The sequence below is a fragment of the Pituophis catenifer genome, unplaced genomic scaffold (assembly GCF_029215685.1).
Source record: "Pituophis catenifer annectens isolate HBS135680 unplaced genomic scaffold, rPitCat1.0.hap2 SCAF_2, whole genome shotgun sequence".
NCBI lineage: Eukaryota > Metazoa > Chordata > Lepidosauria > Squamata > Colubridae > Pituophis > Pituophis catenifer.
In genome coordinates this window covers 276,467,306-276,492,441 of record NW_027256882.1, presented here as the reverse complement: position 1 = coordinate 276,492,441, position 25,136 = coordinate 276,467,306, and the positions used below count along the sequence as shown (strand labels likewise).

General features: G+C 37.3%; 1 protein-coding gene across 1 annotated transcript in view; it reads left to right on the top strand.

Annotated features, from left to right (window-relative positions):
- Positions 1-25,136, top strand: part of SPEF2 (sperm flagellar 2) — a 110,971-nt gene that overhangs the window by 17,342 nt on the left and 68,493 nt on the right. Inside the window, exons 8-13 of the mRNA XM_070935950.1 lie at positions 391-579; positions 3,085-3,272; positions 6,093-6,261; positions 17,472-17,691; positions 21,403-21,533; positions 24,396-24,483. Of these exons, the coding sequence (XP_070792051.1) occupies positions 391-579; positions 3,085-3,272; positions 6,093-6,261; positions 17,472-17,691; positions 21,403-21,533; positions 24,396-24,483 (985 nt within the window). The remainder of the gene's footprint in view (positions 1-390; positions 580-3,084; positions 3,273-6,092; positions 6,262-17,471; positions 17,692-21,402; positions 21,534-24,395; positions 24,484-25,136) is intronic.

The following is a 25,136-nucleotide window of genomic DNA, read 5'->3' as shown; positions in this document are numbered from 1 at the left end:
ATATAAAGCTCCATTGAATTGCACCCAGAAGCAAATCGGCAGCCAATGCAGCTCCCACAGGACAGGTGATACATGTGCACACCGAGGTCTGCACAAAACCATGTGGGCCGAATGGTTCTTTATCCACAAGCCTTTGAAATAAACTGAAGCTAATTAACGCCACAAGAGGGCAATTGATGATTCTATGCCACTTGTTTCATGTTTACCTGAAAATAAATTCCTTTCAGTTGAATTGAGTTTATTCCCAAAAGATCACTTGAACTGATACGGCTGAGAGAAAACGACCAACCAGCAGGCTTTGTGCCTGAAGTGGGACTACACTTAAGATCTCTCAGTTTCTAGCAAAAGCTGTACATTACATCGCTATTATTGGTTTCTTTATTATTTTAGGAGGCCTATAGAGAAGAGCAGCTTATCAACCGACTTATGAGACAGTCCCAGCAAGAGCGGAGAATAGCTGTTCAACTTATGCATGTGAGGCATGAGAAAGAAGTCCTGTGGCAAAACAGAATTTACAGAGAAAAGCAGTTTGAGGAAAGACGCCTCAAAGAATTTCAAGAAGCTCTTGATAGGGAGGAGGTAGATATTCATTATTGTCTTTTTTGTTACTGTATTTTTCTCTTTTGCATTTCCTTCCCTAAATGTCTATGGAGATTCTCAGTCATCCGGGTCATGGTTCTCCCAAAGGTGCTTTTTCAAGAGGTAACTAGACTTCCTGGTTTTTCTTTGAAGACGTTTTGCTTCTCATCCAAGAAGCTTCTTCAGAAAAGACATTTCCCTCCCTAAGTGGCAAAACCATCAGAGAATGTGATTACGTGACCATGGGACATTGCAAATGGCTATACATGTGGCCATGTTGCCAAGTACCCAAAGTTCAGTCATGTGACCATGGGCAGGCAACCATCAGAACTTCAAAGGGTCTATAAAAACTTCAAACAGTTATAAGTTGAGGTCTTCCTCTAAACCCCAACAGTTTTATTTTTTGATTTTTAAATCTCTCTAGCATGCATTGACTTCTCTTGAAGAAATGTGGGGTCAATTATTGGTCAACAGCCTCAAGAAACACATCATTGGGGGTGGGGGGAAGGGAGAAGCAAACTTATTGCTTTTTAAGTTCAGTCAAGTTTATTCCCAGGAGCTGAACTTCAGCATCGGACTTTCAATATTCCTGTGTCTATATTAATACTACTGAACCTGGGCTGCAAAAATAGCCCAAGGAATGAAGTATAAGTAGTACGAGAAGATTGCTAGACAGTGTCTGTGAAGTTATTCTTCCATTCTTCTGGAAAAAGTTAGCTTTTTCATCCTTCAAAAGAGGTTGAAAAATTTGATCAACAGTATTCACCAAAGATTCACTTCCACATGCAGGTAGTCCTTGACTTATGACTACAATTGAGCCCAAAATTTCTGTTGTTGAGTGAGACATTTGTTAAGTGAACTTTGTCCCATGACCTTTCTTGCCACAGTTGTTAAGTGAATCACTGCAGTCAATAAGTTAGTAACATGGTTGTTAAGTGACTCTGGCTTCTCCATTCACTTTGTCAGAAAAAGCTGATCACATGGCCCAGGACGTCATAAATATGAACTAAGTTAATAGCATGGTTGTTAAGTGAATCTGGCTTCACTTAATTGATTTTGCTTGTCAAAAGGTTGCAAATGATGATCACATGACCTTGGGACACAGCAACCGTCATAAGTATGCCAAGCATTGGAATTTTGATCACATGTTCATGGGGCTGCTACAAAGGTCATAACTGAAAAATCATAAGCCACTTTTTTCAGTGCCATTTTAATTTTGAACAGTCGCTAAATGAACTGTTGTAAGTCAGGACTACCTATATGTAGTTGTAATACAGTGCAATCCCGTATAAACGGTCCTTTTGAAGCCACCAGAACTTTATTTTGAAATGATAGGAATATCCACTAGAGGCCACAATTCTCTTGTGTGCCAGAGAGACTTATAGGAAGCTATAGAATCAGAAGGTTGTGCCTTCATTTAGGTTCTTACATTTATTGTATATTTAAGGAGCTCAAATCAAAGAATTAACAGAATAACAGTCGACTGATCATCATGTTCTTCTGCCACCTGATATAGTTAGCAGAATTCTAACTTTAGTAACAATGGAATAAATGGGTTAACACACTGGTTGAACAGTGTGTTTTGTGAAAGGGAGATGATTAGTGGACGAAAGTCCAGTCCAAGAACATTTTGAGGCTTGCCTGGTTCAGTCCTTTCAGAGGATGAAAATAGTTCATACCTTGCTTTGCGCAGACACATTGGTTTGCAAGATACAAATTTGATGGTATGTCCCTCTTCTCCAGATTCTTCTTGTATGTTCATGCAGATCTGATGGACTGCACTGATTGCTTTCCTTGCTGTTACAAAACAGAACCAGTAGTGCCTGGCAGGTTTCTTAAAGAGATCTACTGCTGGGGATCTGTCTTGCATCATACTTAGCTATTAAATAAGCAAAATAAATGCTTATAGTGGGTATCCATGGCAGGTGTGGGTTGAGCGGCAAATGAAAAAATGGATATGCAATGTATTCTCAACGCCCTTTTTATGTGCACCATGATGTTCCACACATATGTATAAGGAGCAAAGCTTATGTTGCAACCTTTGTTTTGACCATGATATCATCAGATTCTGAAGATGTTCCGATGCTTAATCAAATGCTACAGGTGTTCAGGTGGATATTAAATCAGTATCAGTGTTTAATTTGGAGATGATATAATCTATTTCTGAAACAATATCTTTTGCTAGAGCTGTGCATTGCTTTAATTCTAATTTCAAAAAGACAGTGGGGCACAAACATAGTATGTGTTCGCCTTCTTTAAAACACTGATATCCTTTCCCAGAGTCCTTTTTCAACTTTCGCTGCTATTTTTTCCTAAGAAAAAATATTGCTCTAAATTCTTGACTTCTCAAGATGACATTCCTTCACAAGGCCATTGATATAAGAATTTATTTATCTGGACTTAATAATGACCGCAATGTTTAGATAATGAGCTTTGGTGCTACATTTCACTTCTTGTCTTATCAATTTGAGGAAATTTACCAGTTTTTTCCCCATCTCCTTTTAGGCTCTTGCAAAACAAGAAAAAATTGAACTTGCAGAACAGGCCCTTAGAGAAAAACAACTGCATGCAAAACTTGCTGCTGAAAGAGCTGAGGCTCGCTATAAGAAGCATTACGAAATTTGCTGGGAGGTGGTTGAACAAATCATTGATTTAGCAACTAAAATAGGAGAATATAGAACACTGACAAATAAGTAAGTCCCTAATATATACAATTTTGTTTTTTGTTTGTTTTGGTTTTGTATTCCCTTTCGGCTATGTTGGGAAAGTGAGCAATACAGAAATATACAGAAATTGATCCTCAGGCATCTAGATGAGAAAACAGCAATGAAGCCCGAATAAAATTTGCCTTGAGAACTCAATATATAGGAAGAAATTGCTGAGATCTGTTGAGGTGTCCTCTACAACCCGCCCAGTATGAGCTCACCATGTGGAATTTAAGAAAAACCAATTTCAGATGAATCCACTAGTTATAAAATGTCTTTTTGTCCTGGCATCAAGGTGGCATCCTCCTTGGTTTAATTTTATTTCATCACCTTGTAAAAATCTAGTGATTGATCTACACTTTGGGGCGAGGGAAAGCAGTCGTGCCTCATAGTTTTCCTTAAGTTGTTTCTGTTGATATTACTTATTAAAATCCATTCTAATGGAATGCTGTCAACTGAGTTATAAACATTTAATTAAACAAGCTATAGGAAAATTAAAAAATGAACTCTAACTTGAGTTTCCTTTGGTTGATACCCATTAGAGTGGTGAACTCCATTTCTCAGCATTTCCTGCCACCAAAATGGGTATTGTGTGTTTACATAACCTGCAGCTCCATATAAGTTTCATAACTTAAAGCAATGCTTCTCAGTCTTGGTCACTTGCAGATATGTGGAACTTTGGCTGCTTGAAGAAGCATGCTGGGTGGGGACTTCTGAGATATCTTCATGTGGCCAAGATAGAGAAACGCTGCCTTAAAAATATCTACTATACAGATCTGTTCAAAATATTGTTGGGAATGAGGTATTTTTAACTTATGCAATTAATGCTCAGAATAACATTAGTAAAATATAAACAATACCAGATAAAGAACATTTAGTTGTATAGTTGTTTTTCTGATAAGACTATTGTATATACATATATATATATATATATATATATATATATATATATATATATATATATATATATGTATACCTATCTACTGTTAGATATGTTATGCTGAGATATACTCAACAGATTAATGCCTTATTTCAAATAATCACAAATTATATTTTCTTAGTAAAATAAAAATAGTTTCAGATAAGACCGTCTGGTTTTGTTTTTTTTTATCATTTTACTGATCAAATATTTCTGGTGAATTCCCCCCATACACATATTCAGAATAGTGTCCCTTACATATAAAAAAATAATTTACTTAAGTGAAAAATATTAAAATTAAACCTTGACAGATAGTACCCATGTCCATTTTAAAATGAAATCTCAGATCAGTTTGACTAATTGAGCTTAACTTGGATTGATCCAAATTTAGCAGTTGCTTCTTTTTGACACAACAAAAGTGGAAATATTCCTAGCCGGGGGCGGGGGGCGGAATGAGAGGATGGATAAACACACACAATCGCGAGGTATCTCTTGCCTCTTCATTTTGCTTAGCATATTTATCTGGAAGAATGATGCCCTGAATTTCAGATTATCCTCCCTCCAGATAGAGTAGACTGATGCATCTTGTCCCTCTAAAGGCAAATATCTTGTGCAATATCCAGATTCCTGATTTATCAACTCAGCTGAAATCAGGTTTAGAGATTTTTTCCCCAGCCAAATATATGCAAAATTCTTTCTCTATATATGAACGTGTAGGTAGGTATATTATATATCTGCCAAGCCATGTTCCTAAACAGCCATGGTGGTGCAGCAGTTAGAGTGCAGTATTACAGCCTGATTCTGCCTACTGCCAGCAGTTGATCCTGACTAGCTCAAGGTTGACTCAGCCTTTCATCCTTCTAAAATGAGGACCCAAATTGTTGGTGGCAATATGCTGACCCTGTAAACTGCTTAGAGAGGGCTGTAAAGCACTATGAAGTGGTATATAAGTCTAAGTGCTATTGCTATTTCTAAACAGGAACAGAATAAAAAAAATAACAATTAATGATTGTTTAGATTAACATTAATTACCTATAAAAGAAAGAATCACAGTTACAAATTGTATCCATGTTTACATTTAGCAACCATTCTCACATACACAATAGCAATAACTTATACTTAGATTTATAAGCTCCATGGTGCTTTACAGCACTCTTTGGGTGGTTTACAATGTCAACATATTGCACTCAACAATCTGGCTCCTCATTTTATTGACCTTCGGAAGGATGGAAGACTGAGTCAAACTCAAGTCCTGTCAGGATCAAACTCCAGGCTGTGGGCACAGTTTGCCTGTAATACTGCATTCTAACTACTGCATCACCAGGCTATTAACTATTGCTAACCACAAGTAACTTTCAGGCACAATGCAAATCAGTTTACAGAAATACTGATACATACATCATTCTTTTCAGCAATAGCAAGAAAGAATAAAAAGGGGGTATGAAAGAGAAACAAAACTGAATTGAGATTCAGGTGAGGAAGAGAGGAAAGAAAAGAGAAAAAATCTTGTTTATACACTGTAAAAAGCATTAGAATTCACTAGGCAATCTGTCTTTCCCATAAAAGATATCATATGTTTTAGCAATGATTATTTGCAATCACTTCAATTTCCTGCCCATTTGTTTGTTTACAATAGTTTGAATATAAAATAATATCCCAAAACCCAGGTATACAGCAACTCCCAAGTCAATTGGGGTAAAAACTGATCTTCCTAATGTGTAATTGAGCCATTTTGTCTGAATAGAATTTATCTGACAAAATTCATTATTTCTTCCTCTTTTCAGAGTTATTTTTTGTGTTCCATATTTCATTTAACCATTGATTACTTTCGTTGATTAAAAGCATGTTCCCTTTGTACTAAATAGCTTTGTTTTTCTTGATTTCCACAGTTTAATTCCTGCAAAGCTAATGCGTGACTGGAAGGAACTCTTCTTAAAAGGAAAGCCAATTTATGAACAAGCTGACATCAGCGATTTGCCAGATGAGCCAACTCCAGAACAATTAGTAGAACTGGACAAAATTAATTTGCTAGATGAGAAAGATTATGATGAATATAAGGTACTCCCAACTGATACGGCCTAGTGGAAGAATATATAGCTCATAAAATCATTGTTCATGAACATCACATTTGTTTTGTGATTGATGCATAGGTTTCATATTAGCATAATAAGCATTTTGGCAGAATTAAATGTACTTTATACTCCGTTTTTCTAGGATTTGGCAATGCATTGATTTACTGCCCCTCTGGGTGTTTATCTGTCACAGTCCATTCCATTGCCCCTCATAAGCAATAACAATAACATGCAAGAGCTCCGAGGTTGTGATATTTTAATTTAAGTAGAAATTAAGTTGTAGTACATTACAGTGTGCTAGAAAATGCAAAGTAATACACAAAGTCTGATGTGAAATAAACACTGTCTGTCACTGAATGAGTAGTCTTCTTTCATTGGTATTTTCTAGTACAATTCTTGTTATTTTAAGATAAGTTCATTTCAGTATCTTTAGTTTTATAATAGGCAGTTCTCAGAATTAGTTATCATTATCTCTTTTTAGGTATCTTTGAAGAGGTAAGTATGTATTTAAATATAAATTCCTTCTCTCCCATTCCATTTTCAAAAGCAGACATGATTAAATAATTGAATTCTGAATATTTGCCTTTTTTGATTTCCTTTTATGCCTTATTTTCAGATTCCTCTATTTTCAGCTCAACTGCACGGAGAAAAAAGTATATTATTATTTAGCTTGGATTTGGATTTTTTTTTTCTATCAGCTTGTTTGAACTATCTTCATAAATAGCCTGTATGTTTATTTTTTATCTTGTTTGGGAAACCACATTTATATGTTCTTTTTGTACCCACATCCTGAACACAATTGGTACATTTTATTTTCATCAAGTTGTAAGCCTTAGAGTCTGTGCGGTCTTTTTGAATTAACACAAAACAATATAACTTCTTTCTTATTTCGGAAAGTGAAGGTTATTTCTTTGTTCATAGTACAGATTATATATTTTTTAAAAAATATGCCATATTTTGTTCATTTAATGCAAACATCGGAGTTACAGTGATAAATTTCCAAGATGCTTCTGCGTTAATCTATTAAGATTACATTGCTCCAGTGAAATGAATAGGTATATTATACCTTTTCTCTTCAGAGTGATCTGTATATTATCAGTGTCTTAGAGTTGCTGGTTTCCTTCTATTAAAAAGTCTGAAGTTATCACCAGCATACCAATCATCTAAGCAGGAACCACATTAGTGCTGCCTGTATCAGAAAGATGCAGCAAAAAAAATGAATTCATTATAACATGGGTGCAGAAGGCACGGGAGCATGCCTTGTGAAAATTGCAGCAGCATCAACTTATTTTTTTATTTTTATTTATTTTTTTATTTGATTTGATTTTTATACTGCCCTTCTCCAGCAGGACTGAGGGCGGTGAACAGCCAAGTTAAAAACATAGCATACAAAATTTAAAACAATTTAAAAAGATATTAAATAGTTTTGGCCCACAATTTAAAAACTACAAGTAGTCCTTGACTTAACGACCACAATTGATTGCAAAGTTTATGTTGCTAAGTGAAACATTTGTTAAGTGAGTTTTGCCCCATTTATGACTTTTCTTGCTACTCTTAAGTGAATCATAGAAATTGTTAAGTTAGTAACACAGTTGTTAAGTGAGTCTGGCTTCCCCATTGACAGAAGGTCACAAAGGCTGATCACATGACCCAGGACACTGCAACAGTCATAAATATGAAGTAGTTGCCAAGCATCTGAATTTTGATCATGTGACCATGGGGAGGCTGCAACGGTCATAAATGTGCAAAACGGTTATAAGTCACTTTTTTCAGTGCTGTTGTAACTTTGAACGGTCACTAAATGAACAGTTGTAAGTCAAGGACTACCTGTGGTAACATATTCATCAAGTCTTTATATGTAGTGTATTTATACAGAAAGAGAAACAGGTCTGTGGATAGATAGCTTCTAAATTTCAAAACATTATTTGAAAGTGCTTGAATTATTTTTCTCAATGTAGCTCTGTAGTAGGACTATCTTACCTAACTGCAAGAACCCAGGTGGCCACTAGATGACTGCACAGAATTATTGAAAAACCTGACTTTGCTTCTATTGGTCCAGATAACTGCAGCCCTACTTATAATCCATTTTTATTGATAAGGATATAAGTGCCTGATTAAATAATCATAGGCAATAAGTGGATTGGTTTCCAATAGAAGGTTGGCTTGTACGTATTCTGGACAGTTAATGTGGAACAGCTTCTTCCTATGTACTATAAATAATGTATTAATGTTTTGACTAGACAAAAAATAATTGTGATTACTATGTGTAATAATGATTATATCATGGTCAACTGCCCCAGTTATTTCTTGTATCAACCGTTTTTAAAAACATTCTCAGTCTAGAGGTTTCTGTGTTTGTTCAGGCCTGTAAGATTCTTCGTGTTTATTTAGCATTTTATCAATCCATAGTATTCCATAAAGGAAAGGGGGGAATTAATATAGTTGCAAATGTAAGTTGTGCTTGTTTATTTGCAAATTTATTAAAGTGCACTTGGGGAAGAAAAAGAGGAAAGACATAAAAAAGGCACACCCCAAATTACAAAATTGGCTGTAATTTGATCATATAATCTTCAAACTTGGCAGTGCAAATGTTAACTACCATGGTTGAGGAAGGGTACACTTTGGAGAGAAAAGCATGCTTTCTTGTGTGTAGGAAGATCCAAATTAAATTTCTGGTATCTTTCAATAGAGCTCAGAAAATTCCCTATCTCAACTTCCCATAGAATCATTATCAATATCATTTCTATATAGATGAACTAATGATCTGCACTGATGTAAGACAACTTCATATTCAGTATTTCTTTTCTCTGTAGTATTGTAGAGAATTCATTTAAGCACAAAAATAGAACTAAAATAAAAGTGTGGTTTTGTGCAATTTGTAATCTTGATGCCACAGACTACTTGCTTGGATGTGTAATCTGGAAGAGTCAGAGCTTCCTTACTTCTAAAGCCAAAGTAATGGCAAAAACTGAAGAGAGATGAGGCTGTGTAAAAGTGCAAAGCAAGCAATCTTTGCATCGATAATCAGTTATATATTTTGCAAAGCTGATGTGGCTGCTTCACAAGCTGTTCCTAATGTCTTTACATACTTTGCAAAATGACTGCACAAGCTTTGCACAAGCCTTGCAACTGCTTTAGTGGCTCAAAGTGGCATGCTTTGTTTGTGCTCTTGCACATTCTTGAAGCACCTCAAACGTGCTTTTTCAGGAGGCAACTGGACTTTTTTTTTCTTTGAAGACGTTTCGCTTCTCATCCAAGAAGCTTCATCAGCTCTGATAGGATAGTGGGGAATGGAAGGATTTATACTCCTTGCAGACAGCTGGTCATTTGCATTCTTTTAGAGAGTCATTGAGGCCACTTGGAGGTTTATCTGTGTCCTCAAGTCACCTGAGTAGTGCAAATGGGTGTGGAGCCTTCTTGGCTGCAGGATGCTTTCTGCCCTGTGTCCCTTCACTGTTGAAGACAGGCACAGGCTGTTGGGGATGAGTATGTGTCGCCTGCATCTCAAACTGGAGTGCAAATGGTTCCTGTAGTCCGCAGTTTTTCTGGAAATCTATTCGTACTCTCACACTATTGGAAGGGTTTTCATCCCAAAGTGCATAGCTAAAAGTCTGTGGAGATTCTCAGTCATCCAGGTCATGATAGCAATGGCAATAGCACTTATATACCGCTTTACAGTGCTTTACAGCCCTCTCTAAGCGGTTTACAAAGTCAGCATAATGCCCCCAACAATTTGGGTCCTCATCCTCAGAAGGACGGAAGGCTGAGTCAATCTTGAGCCTGGTGAGATTTGAACTGCCAAATTGCAGGCAGCTGGCAGTCAGCAGAAGTAGCCTGCAGTACTATACTCTAACCACTGCACCACTGTGGCTCATTGTCCCAAAGGGCAACCTTTTTGCAGTTTTTTAGGGGGAAACTGGACTTCCTTGTTTTTTCTTTGAAGACTTTTGGATGAGAAGCAAAACATCTTCAAAGAAAAATCTAGGAAGTCCAGTTGCCTCCTGAGAAAAAAACCTTTGGGACAACCATGACCTGGATGACTGAGAATCTCCATAGACTCTCGAAGCACCAATTTCAAATGCTTTTCTGAGCCCTAAAAAGTGCTTACAGATAGTCCTCAACTTACAAGCGTTCATTTAGTGATCATTTGAAGTTACTTGAAAAAAGTGACTTATGATTTTTCACATGACCATTGCAGCATTCCTGTGGTCACATAATAAAAAATTCAGGTGCTTGGCAACTGATTCGTATTCATGACGGTTGCAGTGTCCCAGGGTCATGTGATCACTTTTTTCAACTTCCTGATGAGCAAAATCAATCGGGAACCCAGCTTCACTTAACAACCGCATTACTCATTTAACAACTGCAGCGATGCAATTAACAACTGTGGTAAGAAAGGTTAGGGTTAGACACCTTTGCATACAATTCAGAAGAGACAATGAAAAGCTAAGAAGGAAGCAAAAAGTCCAGAACACATTCTCTACGGCAACCAACACCCAGATCAGCAGGAATTAATACCATACACACAATCAATCAAAAAACACCCTAATCAAGGAACTACCAAGAAAAAGTCATATCTCCTTCAACGCAGGCAGACAAGCTACTGTTTAAAACAGGGAGCAAACCCCATGCTCACTAGCAATTATGATGTTACCTAATTGGATAATGAAATATATGCAAGCAAACCACCAGACTCAGAGAGCATCAAGGACTTCACAATGACTGGAATGTCATGACCTTCTGTTTTCAAAGTGGTTTTTACCTTGAGATGTTTTTGCCTTTTTGGTTGCTGTTTTCAGTTTATTAGGCTATCTGAGGATATCTCAGATCAGGCTATCTGAGTTAATAATGAATAATAAGTTGGGTTCCAGCTAAGGTGTTTATTGACATTCTCGGCAAAATGTAGTCAATTGATTTTCATGGCAATTTAGTGCATTAGACTTAATTTCAATCCAGTCTATGGATTCATCACCTGTAGAAATGATCCTGAAGAATCTCCTATAGTTTTTCTTCAGTAAATCCTACAGAAAACAACTTAGAAAATATAGTTCCAAACATCAATGGGCTACTGTTTCTTCATCCAGCAGACTTCTTGCTTATTTTCCAGCTGCCTGCATGCAATTACTTGTAATAATTTACATGCAATTTTTAGTCATCTCTACTTACAGACTACAACAGTGTTTACTATAAATTCATAGTACCTAATCTGATGTCTTCCAGACATTTGGAGTATATTTCCACAGTTCCTTGCTATTGGTATGCTGTTAAGGCTGGTAAGAGTTGAAATCAAAGGTCTAATAGACATAGGCTGTTGATATAATACTGGTAAATATAAGGTAAATGTAATACTGGGTGAAATATATTCAGAAAATGTTGGGATAATTTTCAATGAAATTCACTTAGTACACTTAAAATATGCAAATTGTACACAACCCATCCTGCCTTTCTGCCCCTCATTGGCAAATGTAAGCATAGGCTGTTCATGTGATAGGTATTCATTTTAAAAAGCTGATTTTAACAGAATAACAATTGGAAGGGACTATGGAGGCAGGGGTGAAATCTAATTTATTTATTTATTTATTTATTTATTTCCCATTAAAATCCAATTTAAAATTTAAAACCGTTAAAATTAGGCTAGCCCGGCTTGCTGGAATAACAAATTCTTCAGGACACGGCGGAAGGTGTGCAAGTCCGGGATCCTCCGTACCTCCAGGGGCAGTTCGTTCCAGAGGGCAGGAGCCCCCACTGAGAAGACTCTCCCCCGGGGGGTCGCCAGTCGACATTGTCTGACTGACAGCACCCCGAGGAGCCCTGCCCTGTGGGAGCGTACTGGCCAGTGGGAGGTTGTCGGTAGCAGAAGGCGGTCCTGTAAGTACCCAGGTCCTAAACCATGGAGCGCTTTAAAGATGTTAATCAACACCTTGAATCGCACCCGTAAGACCACTGGGAGCCAATGCAGCTTACGCAGGAGAGGAGTTACATGGGAGCGCCCCGCTGCTCCCATAATCACCCGCGCGGCTACATTTTGGACCAGCTGGAGCCTTCGGATGCTCTTCAAGGGGAGCCCCATGTAGAGAGCTTTGCAGTAGTCCAGTTGGGAAGTGACAAGGGCATGAGTGACCGTGCGCAGGGCGTCCTGATCCAGAAAGGGATGCAACTGGCGGATCAGGCGAACCTGATAAAAACCTGATACTTAATTTACTTACCAGTTTGGAAGGGCACGCATTGCGTGCATGCGTCACATGCACGCGCAGACCCTTTGTGCATTCGCAGAAGATAAAAAACATTACTTCCTGGTTAAAACCAGGAAGTAACGATAACTGGGTGGGTGGGCGGAGCTTTGCACCGCCATTGCTACCGGTTCTCCGAACCACCTGCCACAATCGCTACTGGATCGCACGATCTAGTCCGAACCGGGAGCATTTCATCCCTGCTTGGAGATCTTCTAGTCCAACCCTTCTTCTCAGGCAGGAATCCCTACACCATTTTAGACAAATGGTTGTCCAATCTCTTCTTAAAAACTTCCAGTTTTGGAGCATCCACAACTTCTAGGTAGGGGCAGGAGGGAATTTTTGCCATATTATTGTATATATTTATAGCCCAAAAGTGCTGCTTGCTATATTTTCAGTTGTGCATTCAGTCTTGAACTAAGAACAAGTATGGATGCGTCTTCCATAATGCTTAATTTGATTCAAGAGACATTGTTCCAATTCTTTATCCGCCTGACTGTTTTCGTAGTCCTAACCAAGAGGATACTTAGTGAGTTTTCGAATCTATCACATGTTCACAGTTTGTTTTTAACAGCTTTGCAACATTGATGAGTGTTTTTAGATATATGAAACCTTAAACAATGTCACTGAATACTCCTCCCCTTCTTCCTGTCTCTTCATGCCTTCTCTTGGTTTGTTATTTGGCATTCATTATCTCAGTTTTTCTCAACCTTAGCAACTGTAAGATGTGTGGACTTCAACTCCCAGAATTCACTAGCTGTCTGGAAAATTCTTGGAGTTGAAGTCCACACATCTTAAAGTTTCCAAGACTGAGAAACACTACATGATGTGAAAAAAAGTAGAAAATTGTGTCTTAATAGAACCTAGAATATTTTCATCCAAGCTAATATGAGCTGGTTTGGAGCAGCAGATAAGGAGATGCACTTATTTCTAATTTATGAAATCTAGGGTTGTTTGTGTGAGCTCAACTATAATTCATGTTTCTTATTATGCAAGCTAAGAGTTGTAAGAAATAAAAAGTTGTTCCCCTTTATCCATGATTTTTTTCCCATTGTGTACCTGGAGCTACTTCATAACTTGGTTAGAGTAGTGCATCATTTCTGTTTACATTCGAACTAGCAAATTTGGTTTGAATTTATTACTTTATGGTGAGAAAAAGTTACAACTGGTTTTTACTCTTAGATTGGTGAGAACATTAAAAATGTATCTGTCCATTTTGAATGTAACAGCCAACTATGTTTTTCCTGAATCAGAGATTGACCTAGAGCTAAGCAGACTCACAAAACTTAAATCTATTCCTTCAATAATTATTTGGAAATGTACAAGAAACATCCAGACATATTTTTGTTTTGTTTTTCATTTAACTAGTGCTGTTACTAAACAAAAAGTCAGATACTATATATGTATTCTGTGGTTTGGTAACATCAGTCAACACAATTTATATTGCAACTGGATTTAATTTGTTTTATGCAGCAAGCAATTATGTGCTGCCCAGAACTCAATAGAATACTTGATGTGGGATTACAGCAATGCAGAGTAATCTGTAGTTACTACTTCCTGTGATTTTGGAAACTATTTTTGTTGATGCTGCTTGAAACTGCATCTGCTTTTTTTGTAATTGCAACCATTTAGTTTGTAATTACTAGACCAAATCTTTTTCACAAGTACTAATACCAAGTCAAGTATCCTCAACCTTTAGCTGTGCATTTGATCTTTCATTTTCTGTTGTTTGAAGAGAGGAAAAACATTTGCTGTCTTCCAATCATCAAGCACCGCACCAGTATTTTACAAGTTTTGAAAGATTTTTGCCAGACCTATTAGTATCCAGTAGTAGCCTTGGAGATTTAACTAATTGAAAATAAAAACCTATTTCCCGAACATGATTTTATTATTGTTATTTTGGTCCTGCACTTTGCAATGTCTTGTTGACATGGTTGGTTGTTTTTTTTCTTGGAGAAGACTGAATCAAACTAGGAGTTGAATAACTTTGTCTTTTTTATCTGTTAGTATATTGTTACATTCACTGAAGAGCTACTGTAAAACTTTGTTTTATTTTAAATAAATGTAACGGAACTTCTGTGGTGATTGTTCTTAGTATCCTTCAGCAATTTCAGTTCTTTAGACTATAGATTTCCTGATGCTATTTATCCATCAATCCCTCCTTCCCTCCATTCATCCAAAGAAACTCTGAGAGGCCATAAAATTGAATTACAAGTACAGTTAATCCTCGACTTACATGCATTTGTTTAGTGACATTCAAAATGGCATTGAGAAAAGCGACTTCTGACATGTTGTCACATTTATGACTGTTGCAGCGTCCCCATGGTCATGTGATCAAAATTTGGGTGTTTGGCAACTGGCATGTATTTATCACAACTGTAGCATCCTGAGGTCATGTGGTCACCATTTGTGACCTTCCTAGCCAAGTCTGACAAGCAAAGTCAATGAGTGAAGCCAGATTTGCTTAATGACCACATGATTCACTTAATAACTTTAGTGATTTATTCAACAACCATGGCAAGATCATAAAATGGGACACAACTCAAAACTACTGCCTTGCTTAGCTGTGGAAATGTTGGGTTCAATTTTGGCCATACATCAAGGACTATCTGTAGTCTTTGTTTAGGAACTGATTGTTTAGGAACTGTTCAAGTACAATAGTGATGAAAAAATAACTTGGCAACCACTCCTTGGATTTATGACCTTTTTAAGTCTGCAAAACAAAGAAAAGCTATAGTAAAATTACGTTTTATTTAGCAACTGCTTTACTTTACAACCAAGTAGCAGGTCCCAAATGCGGTAGTTTAACAAGAACCACCTGAAATAAATAACATGCCTATAGTTCTGAGTTACCTGTATGGCACTCTTTCTTAGAAACTTTTTTTTAACCCGCTATGTGTGTCCTTTGTTTTTGTTTTCTGGTCTTCACTAAACTGAGGGCAGCTTTCACTCTTTCTCTTCACATTTTAATATAATTGCCTCTGACATGTCCAAACAATAGCAGAAGGAATTACAAATATTCCGTATTCTTAAGGTTAATAGACTCTTTTCCCTCCTTTTTAAAAATTTCCAGAGGTGGTTTGTCAAAGTACAAACAACAAAGAGACTTAGGTATCTCAGAGACAAATTGATTAATGTATAAGTTTGTATTGATTACTGCTCAACATCAGATTAATTATTTGTCCTGCTTTGGCAAGAATGTTTGGTGTATTCCACTTTTGGCTCATTTACATCTGGTTACACCATGTTTAGTGCCTGGATTTGTATTCATGCGTTGGAGTTTTATAGAAAATAAGGAAGATATCTTTGACAGAGATATACAGGTGCTGTTGCTTAGGCAAAAAAGGCTTGCATATCTCCATTGAGGCTGTCTTCTTTCCTCTCCACAATTCTTTCCATCTTCTGTTTCTTCACTTCCCACATGTCTTCAGAAATTAGGCTTGGCAAATTCCCTGGCCAGAGATTTGAAAAAGCACATGGGATCTTGGAGCAAGAGAAAACCTATTTTGTCAAAAAGTTTCAATTGTGCTGGCAGAGTAAATATAGTCCGCAAGCCATTATTTTTCTCAACATCCATGCTCAGGGAAAATCTGATAATGCAGGTTGCAAAATATCTTAGGGTTGTTTGTTTTTTTGTAATATCATTTCTCAAAACACAGTATTGGCTCAGAAAGCTATTTTCCTTTGCTAATGAAATTGAAACATTAATGGGCGTTTTATTTTGTTTGGGGAAAACATAATTCATTCTCATTGTTTAATGCAACTGAGTACAAATATTTCATGCTTTGAGATTTTGAATGAAAATGCCTGGGCATATATCCAGTACCCGAGCCATTGTTGGATACTGCCATTCATAAAGCAAAAGCAAAAAAAAAAAAAGTGAATTTCACCAGTTCCCTTTTCTGCTGCAAAACAAGAGTGAGAATCCAGGGAAATTGCATCTTTCTTTGTTCTTCCTCTGATTTCAAGCCTATTCATAAAATTTTCATATTAACAATATAAACCAATCCTAGTAAATTGAGATCCAAGTTAATAGCCAAGAGAAGAACAAATTATGTCATCTTTGAAGTTCAGAAGCAAAAATAAGTTAAAGTTTAAACAAAAGAAAAATCAAGCCTTCTATTGGGAAGAAGGAAAGGGTGTTCATGTCGCCAACTGATACTAATGACAAATCACATGGAACTTTATTATTAATAGTAGTAAGAACAACCTTCAATGTGGTTTGTTTTCAAGTAGTTTATATATGGCAGCCTTTCTTAATCTCAAAACTTCCATATGTGGTGAACTGCAGCTTCTTTAATTGTCAGTCAGAATGGTCAACGCAACTGGAAAACATGAGTTTGGGAAATGTTGATCACATTATAATACACCTATAGTACCACTGAAGTCAAAAGCAAGTTTGCTAATGATAACAGCAGGAAGAAAGTCAGGCAATTTAATTTATGTCATTAAGATAGAATTCCTAGTGAGACCTAAGTTAAATGGGGTTTAAGTGAGCAGGTGAAATTTATTACACGAGTGAAGCCTGTTAATTCTCATATTGGTGATTAAAAAAGTTAAGCCATGGACACACGTTTTGCACATAATATACATAATACAGTGGCTCATGATCTTCCTCAGAGTTTCTTATAATTGAAACCCAACAGGTGTTGTTTGGACATAATTTTCAGAATTACCAGTCTACGCAGCCTTTGGAATTACAGGAATAGGAGTCTGGATAACAGGATATCTGGACAATGCCAGGTTGGAGGAGGTCTATTTTTATTAATGGCTGTAAGCCTTGTGAATCTTGCATGAGATAACTTTCTGCAGCCTTTTCCTTTGTTCAGATAATACCTTATACAGCTCAATGGAATTTACTGTTAAATAAGCTCCCATGGAATTGTGTTTCAATGTGGTTCCTTTTTCCAGCAGCCTGGATGGATTCAAAATGTTCCATTTTATTTTGTGATTTCTCTTACTACAGGCTATGGTTGAGGAGTGGTACCCTCCTGAAGAGATCAGAGTAAATAAACCACCTCCTGATAATGTAATATTGGGTCATGTGATTCACAGATTGATGGAACTTGTATATCCCCCAGAACCGGAACCACCACCATCTATATTTTCTCCATTTCCTTTGAAAGGTTGCATTTTGGGAAAGCTCTATAGTGGAAAAACCACCTGCTTAAACTTCTTGGGAAAAGGTAGGGTGGATTTCTATTTTCCCTAGAATTTATTTTCCCCTTGATGTCTTCATGTTCTCTGTGGGACAGAAGGCTTCCCCCTTTCCTCTGAGTAATGTGTTTCTTCAAAACAGTTTATGGGGGACGACATCAAAACTGAATATAGGAGGACTCCATTCTCACACTTGATACCCACTTTTTCAGACACATTCCCCCTTTTCTTCCTTTTCCAGTATCATTTTTTCCTATCCCTGCAGGCTCATCATATTGAAATGTACTAGGGATAAAGGGGAATGTGATGGTGATTAGAATGTAGCAGTTAAAGGAGAAAATATAAAAAGAAAAAGAAAACAACATTAATCAAAGCAATGGGTTGCCAATTGAATTTGACAGTGCTATTGAGAGTGTTTGAGTTAAATGTAAGTGGTGAAATGAATAAAGAAAACTACAGGAGTTGCCTGAATAGAGCAGGTGATGCTTTTCAAAAACAGATTACAGATATTTCCAAGAATTGTGAAATGCTAATGTTGATGGGGGGATTGTCCAATATCTTAACACATGTACAGACAAAGTCTGCTAAATAGGATCCTTCCGGGAAATTCAAGGCATACACTATTCACTATTTTCTCCTTCAAAGAAAGAAGCACAAGGTGACCTTCTGCCCTTAACTTGGTAATACCATTAGAGAAGAGTACAGGTAGTCTTCGACTTACAACAGTTCGTTTAGTGACCGTTCAAAGTTACAACAGCACTGAAAAAAAGTGACTTATGATAGTTTTTCCACATAAACATTGCAGCATCTTCTTGGTCACATGATCAAAATTCAGATAATAATAATAATAATAATAATAATAATAATAATAATAATAATAATAATAATAATAATAATAATAATAATTTTATTTCTATACAGCCCTTCTCCCGAAGGACTCAGGGCGGTGTACAGCCTATTTAAAAACTTGGCAAGTGGTTCATATTTATGACAGTTGCAGTGTCCCGGGGTCATGTGATCAGCTTGTGCGACCACCTGACTAGCAAAGTCAACAGGGAATCCAGATTCACTTAACAATTATGTTATTAACAAATGCAATGATTCACTTAACAACTGTGGCAAGAAAAGTCGTAAAATAGGGCAAACTCATTTAACAATATTTCACTTATAGCAACATAATTTTTGGGCTCAATTGTGGTCGTAACTTGAGGACTACCTATAATAGAAAAAGCATAGTTTACTGCAACACTGGGAAATGCAACCATGCAATGCTCCATGTAATGATTTCAAGGGAAGCTGACAGTGATTAATTGGTTTTAATTATATTTGTAATGTGCTTAATAATACTTTCTATTCTATACTACCCAGAGTCATTTTGTGAGAGATGGGTGGCCATATACATCTATTAAATAAATAAATAAAAATTGGAGATCTGCCTTAGATTTAAACCTTAAATTTTAATAAATAGCTATAATAAGTAGAGTCCATGGGAGGAAAATAAAAGAAAAAATAAACAGTACGCCAACTACTGAATGAAGATGGCAAAATGCTCAAAGCAATCAGGGAAAGACAGCTGTTTAACTCTTAACTTTGGCTCAGTTTTAACAAAACAACAGAGTTGGAAGGGACCTTGGCGGTCTTCTAATCCAATCCCTGCCCAAGCAGGAAACCCTAAACCATTTCAGGCAAGTGGTAGTGATCAGTAAAATAAAAGAGCAGGATTGAAACTTGAGGTTCACAGAAATATAGTCAGGGAATATATCTTGACTTTGGATGAGTTTAAGTCTCCACATTCTAGGGCAAGGGTCAGCAACCTGCGGCTCTGGAGCCTCATGTGGCTACAAGGTTCAATCCTGGGCAACACATTCCTTACCTCTGTCTAATAACCTAGATGAAGATGTGGAAAGAATCTTTATCAAAGAACTTATTCTCCAAAAGAAACAAAATTCAAACAATATTTATTAGATTAGACCAGTGATGGCTAACCTTTTTGCCGTTGTGTGCCAAAAGCGGGGGGAGCAGGGGGGTCATGTGCATGCGTGCCCACACACATAATTCAATGCGCCCCGCGCGAGACCGCCCCATGCTTTTGCTACGCAATGGCACGGTGGGTCTGGTAGGCTGTTTTTTTATTTATTTATTTTATTTTATTTATTTTATTTTAATTTGATTTATATGCCGCCCTTCTCCGAAGACTCAGGGCGGCTTACAATGTGCTCAGCAATAGCCTTCATCCTTTTGTATATTTATACAAAGTCAGCTTATTGCCTCCACAAACTGGGTCCTCATTTCACCTACCTTAGAAAGGATGGAAGGCTGAGTCAACCTTGAGCCTTGGCGAGATTCGAACCCTGCAGTAATTGCAGGCAGCTGGTTTTAAGCAGCTTAATAACAGGGTGCCTCAAACCCTTGTACTACCAAGGCTCTCCCCAGGCTCCAGAGGCTTTCTAGGAGCCTGGGGAGGGTGAAAACAGCCTTCCCCACCCTCCCAGAGGCCCTCCAGAGGCCAGAAACAGCCCATTTCCCAACTTCCAGTGGGCCCAGACGGCCCGAAAATCAGCTGACCTATGGCAGTGCTTGCATGCCCACAGATATGGCTCTGCATGCTACTTGCGGCACACGTGCCATAGGTTCGCCATCACAGGATTAGACAAATGGCTGAGGATAACAACGCAGTTTAAAAGAAACAGGTGCAGTTTTAAGAAACCAGCAATATCTTACAGGCTTGCATATGAGAGAGTGTGGGTAATGTATATGCATACTGTATACTTGTTCACACAGACACGCACATAGAATTGTTAATATTTGTTACAAATGTCTAGATATAGAAGCTGTTAGTAGAATCAGCAATGTAATGTTGCTACAAAAATGCCATTTTAGGCTGCACCAGAAGAATTTATAAATGGTTCAAGGGAGGGTTAAAATCAGCAAATGCATATTGAAAAGGACAGAACCTTCATTGCTATCTATTGACTATCATTTTGGGGTTTTGACACCCATCTTGGAGGTCATTGAATAGACAGGAAGTAGTTGTTCTACTTTTATTTGAGTTTGTTTAACTAAGACCTGCTCTTTATAGTTCCATTTTATAGGATACAGAGCACTGGATTTAAAAGCTAAAGAAGATGGGTTCTGATTTAATGTTACATTTAAAAAAGCAAGAAACAGCTTAACAATGGAATCAGTAGTGCAGATAACCAGAAATTAATTATGTGCTGAGAATATTTCAATCCTAGTCTGGGCAGGGGAATTGGATTTGATGACCTAAATGACCCCTTGCCCCTCAAGACTGCAATCATACTAAAAAATGCCAATGACTATTTGTGACTTCTTAGGTACTATCCTGTTTAGAAAACAGTACTGTCAATTAAACATAACAAAAGCTAGCAGAACAAATAATCTCAGTATTTATTTATATATATTCCAATGAAGTTCAATACATTTGGGGGTAATTTAAAATGGCACTAGCAAACAATTGGATGGATCAGTGAAGTCAGTCTGAAAGGAGATGTGCTACCTTGCCCAGCAACTAACTTTGAACGTGTCTTCAAATTCCTAAATTTTAAGAGGAAAGGATCCATATTAAGCTCCTTATATCATGTGCCATAAGCATTTTGATCCTGGGGTTTTCGCAAATCCACAGTGTTTTTTTTTTCCTTATCTATTTCATGGCTCTTTCATCATCTTTTTATGATGGCATAAAATATAAGCCCATTACAACTTTGTTGTCTCTGTGTCAGTTTTTAATATCCAGGTCCTATCTCTGGATGCATTGATTGAAGAGGCAATTAAAGCCTTCCATGAAAATGAAATTGCTATTGAAACCCTACATCCAGACACTATGGAAGACTCTTCCTTGAATCAAATACATGTAAGTAAAACCTGGCATGGAATGGTAAACTGAAATTGTGCTTCTAAGGACTGTGTGCTATGTTTGACCAGACCAAATAGACTTTAACAATTGATACTAAGGTTGGCCTAAAATAAAAAAAAATCCATTTATGTCCTTCTTCATCCAAATACTTCCATAAACTGTTGATTGTGGGGGAATGCCTCTATTTATTTGTACAAGTGCTGCCATAATTTTCAGTAAAGTTTGCAGAGGAGAACTTCACAGATTAAATCTCTGTTTTCTATTGTGCCTTGTAAGAATAATTCTGTTTTAATTCCACTGCCTAAAGCAGCTTTTTTTGTTTTAGTTGGTATTCATATATTGAAAATAGTTTTTTCTAATGGTTCAGTGACAAGATGAATGTCTGGTTATTTGAATTATCCAGGTTTAGGGATGTTACTCTTAAGTCCCATTTCAGGATTGGTGTGTAACTGGAACGGTTTCTTGGATTTACAGCTCTTGGTCAAGGAGGTAGATGGCAGTTGTGGCCAAAAAGAATTCACAAATTCATCTAATGATTCAGTCCTGGATTAATAGGCTGTTAGGAGAATTACTCATGCTTTGGTCATCTTGTACCTAGACTATTGGAAAGCCCTCTCCATGCTGCTGCCGCTTTACAATTCAAGGTGCTGGTAATCATCCAGTTTGGTCTACTGATTAAATCACCAGGCTAGAAAGCTGGAGTTTGTGAATTCAACTCCTGTCTTAATCATAAAGCCAGCTGGGTGACCTTGAGCCAATCACTGTCTCTCTCAGCCTAATTTACCTCACAGGGTTGTTGTACAGAAAATAGGAGGACGAAAGTGTATTAAATATGTTCCCTTGGGTTATTTGTAAAAATAATAAACAGGTGATATACAAATAAATAAAAACATAAATAAATAATTAAACAAATAAATAAAATTAATAAATAATTTATAATATTAATTAATTATATGTCATCAATCTCTCAGCGAACCAGGCTCTAAGACTAGATAAAAATATCTAGTCTTAGAGCCTGGTTTGCTGAGAGATTATTTATCTTCTGTGGTTTCTATCTATCAGGTAGGATCAGACAGAGTCAGCATGCTCTGGGTCTCATCTGTTAAACAGTGTTTCCTGGTGGGACCCAGAAACTATGTTTTGTCTGTTATATGTAGCTCCTGACCAATGAAACTGCCTTCCCTCAGATATCCATATGTGCTCCATCCTCCCCTTATTTAAATGACAAAACTTGGTTCTTCCCCTAGGCCTTGTGCTAGAGTGGGTGGGGAGACTCCTTGTGTGATGAATGGTCGGTTACATCTTGTGTGATTTTTCTTTGGACATTTTCTCTTTTGTACTGTTTTGTTTTTATTTATTTGTCATATTTAAGAGCTGCCCATCTCTCACACAGAGGGGTCATACAATACAATAAAATATCAAAAGCATAAAAACTGTGTAAAATTTAAAAGAGGCAGGAAATATTTTTTTTAAATGATTAAAATAGCAATAGCACTTAGGCTTATATACCACTTCATAATGCTTTTACAGCCCTCTCTAAGCAGTTTACAGAGTCAGCATCTTGCCCCCAACAATCCGGGTCCTCATTTTACCCACCTCGGAAGGATGGAAAGCTGAGTCAATCTTGAGCCGGCGAGATTTGAACTGCCAAACTGCAACTAGCAGTCAGCTGAAGTAGCCTACAGTACTGCACTGTAACCACTGAGCCACCTTGGTGGGTGGCGAGGACTTTCAGATTGTCAACCATTTCCATGGCTGCATGCTCATCTGTCCACCCCAAACAAGGGCATAGAGCATGTTTTTGTGCCTTTATGGAAAGCCAAAGATAGAGGCCGGCCTCACAGGGGGGGCGGGGGGGGGGCAACATCAGAGAAGGCTTTCTTCCTGGACTCTTGCCAGTCGGAATTCTTTGGCTGACAGGATCTGCAGAATACCTTCCCTGCCTGACTGGGTGGGATGGGCTGATGTGATGGGATAAAGATGGTTCTGTAGCATTAAATCCCCATGCCATATAGGGATTCAAAGGTCATAAACAGCACCTTGAATTGAATCTGGAAGCAGACCAGCACCCAATGCAGCTCACGCAGTACAGGTGTTAAGTGCACCGTTCTTTGGGCTCCCAAGTTTTCTCACGAGGCCACATTTTGTAGTAGTTGAAGGTTCTGGATACTTTTCAAGAGTAGAGCACATTGCAATAGTCCAGATGGGAGATGACCAAGGCATGAATGATCAAGTGAAGAACTTCACTATCCAGGAAAGGGCATAAATGTTTTAAATAGTTTGCATACTATATGCCATCAGGAGTCATGAAGGAATCGAGTGGCTTTATAAATTTAATAAACAAACATGTGGCTCACAAGAATATATGTACGTGTATTCCATTCCCACTTTGTTTGTGCTTATCTTTTACATCCCCACCCCAAATTTGTGAGTCCTTGTCCTTTTCTGAATCAAGAGAGCTGAAGGCATCTGATCAATTGGTTGCATACAGTTAGTTTTCATTGGGAGAAAAAACAACCCGTGACAATACATTATGTGTGAATCCAGTCATTAGGATTTATAAATAACAATTGTTTATCAAATTGACAGAAAGGAAGGATAAATCCAATACATTAATAAATAAATTGTACTCACCCAACAAACTAGGCTTAACCAGCTATTGCTCAGTCCAAAGTAGGAACCCAGCCATTGTTTCAAAAAGTGTTAATAATGTTCTTTCACTAGATTCTTGTTGAGTTCTTAAAGTATTATATACTTATTCAGTGTTGATATTTTACAAAACTGTCTTCCAAAATTTATCAGTGTTTTACAAAGAGAAAAAAAATGGCTAATGATTTTTTTGCTTGTTTATTTGAAAAGGTTCTAAAAGAGGCTTCTAGGGCTTCATTGGTAGTATTGAAAACTTATGAGTCAGCAGAACAGAACATAGCAATTGAGGAGCCCAAAGGTAAATCCATAAATAAAAATCTGATGTTGGAGTTCAGTGTTTATCCACACCAGGCCTAAAATGAGATGACCAAAACACAAAGCTCTTGCTTTGCCAAAACTGCCACATGAGGGTTGCAAAAATCCAGGTCATCCCTGGATGGCAGCATACAGTTCCAGAACATTATAATTTGTTACCACCACATATGGTTGCAGATACAGCCCAGCTACAGTAGCCCAAGTTTGCAGCAGTAATTCATTTTTTAATTCATTGTGTCTGGTCCTTCTCCTTACAACAGGATTTGTTAACAATTTATATGCAATTGTAAGTTTTTGCAACAGTTCTGTTACTGTAAAGCTGCCACCTATATCACTATGTAAAACTTTGACATTAATACAAAGTCTTATCTCAGACAATTTCAACAAGTTTGGCAAAATGCTGAGTCAATGATTCTTACCATCAAAGTCCTTTACAGAACTACAATTTATAAGTTTCAGGACCAGAATTTTGCACATGATATGTGTGGAGATGGTATAATTAAGCATGGCGAATGTCTCAGGGTATGAAAGTTGGGTGCTTCTAAACTACTTATTCACATTCTCTCTGCATTGGAAGAAAAGGTTTTTTAAGTTTAAAACTATTGATTTGTTTTTCCATTTTTGCACATATTTTAT